At 42.7% G+C, this 6,964-nt stretch overlaps 1 protein-coding gene across 1 annotated transcript; it reads right to left on the reverse strand.

The window, feature by feature from the left end:
- Positions 1-4,279: 4,279 nt before the first annotated feature.
- LOC311506229 (DELTA-sagatoxin-Srs1a-like) lies at positions 4,280-6,592 on the reverse strand. Its single transcript, XM_084570111.1, has 3 exons — positions 6,473-6,592; positions 6,278-6,353; positions 4,280-5,210 (listed from the first exon to the last, which is right to left on the reverse strand). The coding sequence occupies exons 2-3, from the start codon at positions 6,346-6,348 to the stop codon at positions 4,727-4,729; spliced, it is 555 nt and encodes a 184-aa protein (XP_084426237.1). The 5' UTR covers positions 6,349-6,353; positions 6,473-6,592; the 3' UTR covers positions 4,280-4,726.
- Positions 6,593-6,964: the final 372 nt, after the last annotated feature.

Consider the following 6,964-nt stretch of genomic DNA (forward strand, 5'->3'; position numbering starts at 1 on the left):
TGTCCGGCAACTCTCCCACGCTTCTCATGATTCCCTGCTGATCTGTGCTGAGTTTTAAGATCGGCCTCTTGCCTCCGAACTATTGTGTTAACTAGAAGCAGATCTCAACTCAGACCTCACAGCATGTGAATAAAATCCGACCACACAACATCACACACACAGCACCCCGCCAGACTGAACTGGTCTCATATCTGGTACATGTTACACTAGCTGTTATCGATGATGAACATGACATGTTTATAGTTTTACATTCAAATTTCCTTTGATACATCGGCCTTGGATCATTCAGCTCACATTAAGGTAAAACAGTCGACCATCAGCTTGAGTCTCATTTTAAGTGAAGTCTGATAGGCTTCTGGTCTGAAGCCTGTCTACAACAAGGAACTGTCCAGAAGGCCAGGGACGTCTCCTCCAAGTGGGACTCCAATACGCTCTGAGTTTAGAGTTCACTCACAAAAAGTTGTTGTTTATCCATCATGGGAGCAGACACAACTCAATCCCCTGTAGAATTCATCACTCTATGATGTTACATTAAATGGTAGTGATTAAAGCAACTGAATTGTCTGCCAGCAGCTCCTGCTTTCAGACAAACGTCACTGATCGCTAATCGATGAAGGAAGCTGAAAACACACGGATCATCACAGATTATCAGGCAGCTTCAGAGTGGTGCTCAGACAACAACCTTGTTCTGAACACCAGCAAGACCAAGGAGGTCATTGTGGACTACAGGAGGTCCTGGAAGACAGAGCACGCTCCTCTCCTCATACAAAGGGAGGCAGTCGAGTGTCAACGACATCAAAATCCCAGGCATTCACATCACATCTGACCTGACGTGGTCTGTGAACACCCCACACCTGGTGAAGAAGGCCCAACAGAGGCTCTTCTTCCTCAGGAAGCTGAAGTTGAGGGTTGGACTCTTCTGTCGTCTACTGACAAACCTTTACAGGACCACAATAGAGCCCATCCTCTGTCTCGGTCAGAGGCGATTGCTCTAAGACTACAGGGGAAGCTCAGCCTCCCCTAAAATATCACTGGCAATTTCGTCAAATACTACGAATTTACGTTACTACTCAAACTAAAATGTGCTAGAACATGATCGACTTCATGGCTACTTCTTATAATAACACAATCGTTAATAAGTTTTAGCCGTTCGTCTATCGTGATTTTTTTTCTCATATCACGGTCCGTTTAAAAACCCATTGAGGCTCAGCTTCAATGGACTTTCAACGGGGCTTCAGAATGGGCCGATCTCAGGGCAAGAAAGCTCGACATTTATTGGACAAACGCTCCAAAATCGTCACTTCCAGGGAAGCCGGGCGTCTCAGGGAGTGAATGGGCAGTGGGATGTACCAGGACGCCGAGCTTCTGTATGATGATTGGATGAACTGTTAACGTAGCTGGAACTCGTCGTGATTGACAGCGCTTTAAGCCTATACCAGAATACTTCTGCATCGAAGGATTTTAGGTCAGTCCCATGCGGATATTTGGCGAGTGAAGTTACAGTAATACAGGGTTAATACTAAGCTACTGCTAATTATGTGTTGCGATATATCGCACTATTTCCATCTGTCAAAATAAAATCGTGAATATATAGCGTTATTGGGTTTGCTACTTGTTTTCATTTCAGTTTTAAAAAGTTCGTTTATTTGCAATTGTAGGGGGTAAACTAGCCAGCCAGCTAGCTAGCTGCACCCACTGTAGTTTAAAAGTTGATAGCTTAAAAGTTGAATGAAGTTTCTACGTTAAACGATTCAAGCTGAATTAATTAAATTAATTTTGGTTAGAAGAATGATAATAATAATACGAAGAACACTTCTGATAACAGTAGAGTACATTTTCATGCACTGTAATTAACTAATAATAACTATAAACATAGGCCTATACAATATAAGGAGAATTAATTAGTAACCCTGTTAAATTTTAATGATGTAATATTTGGCCAATTTTACAAAACTGGGCTTCCCCTATTTGAAAGACCAGCAGCCGCCACTGGTCTCGGTATAACAGTGTGGACAGTGTTGTTGTTTTTTTGCAGATGTGACGATGCCGGCACAACATCCTCCACTACCCAACACATCGTACCAGGTCACACTGCAGACTAACCTCCAGAACACGTCCAGGTGTGCACAAGACAGCTGGACAGAGAAGCAGCATGAGGGAGTTTTGCGAGATATGAATCCAGAGCTGTTCATCACAGAAGGATGGGGTGTACACTCCAACACACATCACGAGGTGTTGAAGCCCAAGGTGGAAGTAGGAATGGCAGCTGTATCAGAGAGACCCATTAAGATCCATGACGTCTTCCAACACCTTTCCAGAACAGGAGCAGCCACAAGAACAGTAGTGACCAGCGGGTCTGCGGGAATAGGCAAATCATTCCTGGTGCAGAAGTTTTTGTTGGATTGGGCAGAAAGAAGAGCCAATCAAGATTTCCATTTGATTTTTCCCTTTGATATTAAACAGCTCCATTTATGGAAAAGAGAAAAGCTTTGTTTGGCAGAGCTAATTCACACATGTATCCCAGGCATTAGTATTACAGAGGAGACTCTTAATGACATCTTCAGAACTTCACAGAACTCAAACGCTTCCAACATAAACAGCAGTGGATTCAAACTTCTGTTTGTGTTTGACGGACTTGATGAAAGTCTCCTTCAACCTGACTTCATGTCGCAAACAAACAAATCCGTTGATGTGACAAAGTCAACACAAGTAGAAGTGCTGCTGGCGAACCTCCTCGAAGGGAAACTTCTTCCCTCCGCTCACATCTGGATAACCGCACGACCTGCAGCAGCCAATCAGATCCCTCCTGAGTGTGTTGACATAGTGACAGAGGTCAGAGAGTTCACTGACCCACAGAAGGAGGAGTACTTCAGGAAGAGATTCAGAATCATCTCCCACATTGAGACATCACCAAGCCTCCACATTATGTGTGGGACCCCAGTTTTTTGCCGGATTGTTGCTACAGTCCTGGAGGATATGTTGAAAACCAAAAAGGGAGGAGAGCCGCCCAAGACCCTGACTGAAATGTACACCCACTTCCTGGTGACTCAGATCAACCAGACAATGAAAAACTATATCCCAGAAAAGACCACTCAGTACATTTGCTCACTGGCAAAACTGGCCTTTGACCAGTTACAAGAAAACAATACAGTGTTTGACCAATATGATCTGAGAGACAGCGATGTTACAATCAGAGCAGCCTCTAAGTCAGGGGTGTCCAGACTTTTTTCGTGAGGGCCACATACAGAAACATATACAAAGGGCCGGGCCACTCAATAGGTGACGTATACTGCCTCACTTCTACTGCAATAATGATAGTAAAAAATCTAATTCAAGTAAATTACATTTGATAATTGAACATGTTTTAAGAAAAGTAAACACCATCACAGCTCTCCATTAATGGATTTTAATTTTATTTTTGACAAAAATGTTCATTGGTCAGTTCATTGAACTGGTCATTCTCTCAGTGACAGCATCAGATTGCTTCTTAGGATGGTGTTTCCCCTTCACAGTCCTGTATGAAGGGAGAGACAATTTACTTGGGCATTTACTTGCGATCTTGCCACTCTTCATTTCCGCCATTTCTGGTGGTGACCCTGAGCATTTTTTTTTTTTCATTGATTGCTGGCTTTGTAGATACGCTGCCTTGTTCAAGACAGTGGCTCCACCTGGTGTTAAGACTAAGAAGTGCAATACACTTATGCGAAAACATTATGTGCGGGCCATAATCTATTATATTTTTAGACTTTGATACGGGCCAATGACAAACGGATGGCGGGCCGCATTTGCTCCGCGGGCCGTAGTTTGGACACCGCTGCTCTAAGTACTCAGGATGGTTCACAGAGATTTTCAAAGAGGTTTGTGGACAGAGGAAGGACGAAAACCAGAGGAGGATGTTCTGCTTTGTTCATTTAAGCATTCAGGAGTACCTGGCTGCTGTTCATGTGAACGTATCACTCATAAACTACGACAAAAATGTGATCCTGCTCATGCGCTTCACCAAACCTTCCACAACAAATGTCCACAAAATCGCTGTAAACAGGGCCTTACAGAGTTCAGACGGAAACGGTCTGGATGTGTTTGACCTCAAGAAATACTCTGATTCAGAGGAGACACTTCTGAGACTGCTGCCAGTGGTCAAAGCCTCCAACAAAGCTCTGTGAGTACACAAATAAGGCCTTCACTTTTGATGCTGTAATCTTATCTGTAGTGACTTAAAGAAAACCAAACAAACTTAAAAAAGCCACTGAGGTGGCATGCAGGTGTACTTGTTCTGACGCGTGTACTGTGATAAACAATGAACAATGTCCAATGCGCTCTATATAGTTGGATTCGTAATCCATTTATTTTCAGTCACAAATTAAGTTCTCACCATGTTGAAAATACCAAAGCAATGTTCTAAATTCACATACTTAACTTTCAATTACACGCTGAGTCAGACTGGAACGGCATGAGGAGGTTTATTTGTGCATAAAGCTGTGAGAAAATGTAATCTGATTACACAATAATCATTTTAAGGGATTCTTCGTAAAAGATTTCTTATTACTTGGATGCGCGATCGGCATTATAGAAGTACAGAGGCAGTTGAGTTACAGTCAAGTAAATGTATTTATTATAATATGGATTACAGAGTTAATGTCATGTTTATTAGTGCCTGACGATCAATAAGGTGGAGACTACAGCCAGAGCTGAAAGGAGACCAATGTGAAGGTATTTCTTTTTCTAATTAACGTGCATTGAGCAGATTACATGCTTTGGGAACATGTTTCTTCTGTGATGTGACTCTGTTACTGCTGCTGATGCTGATGTCTACAGTCAGGACGGGTTGGTAAGTGTCTGTCATGTTGGCTGTGATGGTAACGTCGTCGTCTCTATAGGTGAGACCAGGGCCACTGGCTTTCCCTCGGATGAAGCTTTCCTGTGCATTATAGTACATCTTTTCATAAAGAGCACGGTCACACTGTGTTTCCTTGCCAAACACTCCCACAGCGTACCAGTTAGAATAAAAGTTGAAGTCGTAAGGAACGGAGAACATGACGGCCAGCTTCCGATCGTCCTGCTTTGCGGATTTGTTGTGCAGCTTGTAGGTGAACACGGCGACAGCTCCACAGGCCGTGTGAGGAGTCTTGGAGAAGAGAGCGCTGCCGGCATCAGAGTGGCCGATCGTTGACGGCAAAGGAGTGTCACATATTCCACTGAAGATAAAGACGCTGACCGGAGACAAAAATACAACATCTCAGAGACTTTAAAGTAGGAAATGTGAATAGAAAAAGCTGCATCCTTGTTAAATAAAATAAATAATAATAGTAGTGTTAGACATGTTTTACATTTTAATAGCAATGACAGAAAAACATTTCAAAGGAAGAAATCAACAACAAAAAAAATAGAATAGAAGAAATATTACTTTAAATACATCCTCCACCCTAATTTGCTTACAGATTTCGGTATGTTGTCGAGCAGCTTGACACATTTTGACACATCCAGTCCAGGTTTTGTGGAGGATTTAGATCTGACCTCTGATCGCGTCATTCCAAAACATCCATCTTCCATCACTGAAGTTGTTCTGATATGTGCTCTATGTTTTCAGCTTTTTAGGAGCTGCCGTAAAGTTAACACTTTGTACTTGGGGCCTCTCCCATGCTCACTTAAACTGATCAAGCATAACATTATTCCTAATATTGTGTAGGTCTCCCTTGTGCCTCCAAAACAGTTGTGACTCATCAGAGAATGGACATGGTCCTTCTGAGGGTGTCCTGTGGTGTCTGGCAACAACATGATGTTAGTGGGGTCCTTTGGGTCCTGTGGGTTGAAGGGAGGGACCACTGTGGATCATCCCACAGATACTTGATCAGTTTGGGATCTAGTGAATTTGGAAGCCAGGTCAACACCTTGTGCTGTTTTTCATGTTTTTTGAGTTGAAACAGTTTTTGCCAGTGTCAGGCTTAATCTTGCTGGGGATTACTGTCATTGCTATAGGGTGGGAGTGCCTGGTCTGGTCTAGGTGGGTGCTACATGTCTAAGTAACATCCACATGAATGCCAGGTCATCTTTACCTCATCTGTCAGTGGTCATAATGTTGTGGCTGATCAGTGTAAACCCAGAGAACATAAAACAAAAGCAGCCTCGAAACAGGATGCTGTGGGTGTGGAGTTCCTCTGCTGATCTGTCCATTTTGCACCATACAAACTTAACCTTTTAAAATTTAGGACTGAAAGTTAAACCCTAATCCTAACCTCCTCAGACCGTAACACAGTTTTCAAGATAAAAGAGAGTTTACCTGGGGTCGTGCAGGGTGAAGTTAGTCTGATTCACAAGATCAACGGTGCACTGACGGTTAGTTAGACTCATGGTGTCTGCGAGTAACAAAGGACGAGGCAGAGAGAGAAGCAGATTCAGGTTAAAGACAAAATGACTCGGCCTGTAAGCTGTACTTAAAATCAACAGAAAAGACGTGAAAGGACAAAAGACTTACAGCAGTGTTGAGGAGACGGCAAGGAGTCTCTGTGTTACAGCCCTTCAGCTGCAAGTCACCAAAACGTTTCACTTAGTAGGAAATGAAACTGAAGCCGACTGGGAGGGACTTAACCTCTTGTTTTCTGGAACGGACTGACCTAGAATTTCTTTCTTTCTTTCTTTCTTTTGTTCCATTATGCGTCTTTTGTGAAGTTTCTGCAGTCTGCAGATCACCTCTGCCACGGCTGTGCCTGTTGGATTGATTCAGTCCACTTAGTTTCTTTGTTTTGAGTTTCAGCTTTGTTGATGCAAAAGAAAAATACTACAAACAGCAATGGTAAAGCACATAACAATAAGGGAAGTGTAGAAAAAAGAAATAACCCTCCAGATATCCCCATCACTTTTCACTTTTTAATTGATTTTCCCCATCAAAGAAAATCAATTATGCTTAGGTGCGTAAAAAATTGTCGCTGCTTCTTAAACTGCTGGAAAATCCCTGGAAGCCTTGTCT

Source organism: Chelon labrosus, assembly GCF_963514085.1.
Source record: "Chelon labrosus genome assembly, chromosome: 21".
Classification (NCBI taxonomy): domain Eukaryota; kingdom Metazoa; phylum Chordata; class Actinopteri; order Mugiliformes; family Mugilidae; genus Chelon; species Chelon labrosus.

Bases quoted from the DNA above. Each gene is read 5' to 3' on its own strand.
- LOC311506229 (XM_084570111.1), bottom strand. From the start codon at position 6,348: ATGAGTCTAACTAACCGTCAGTGCACCGTTGATCTTGTGAATCAGACT. The intron at 5,211-6,277 runs GTAAACTCTCTT...GTCTCCGGTCAG, and splicing joins TTCACCCTGCACGACCCCAG to CGTCTTTATCTTCAGTGGAA.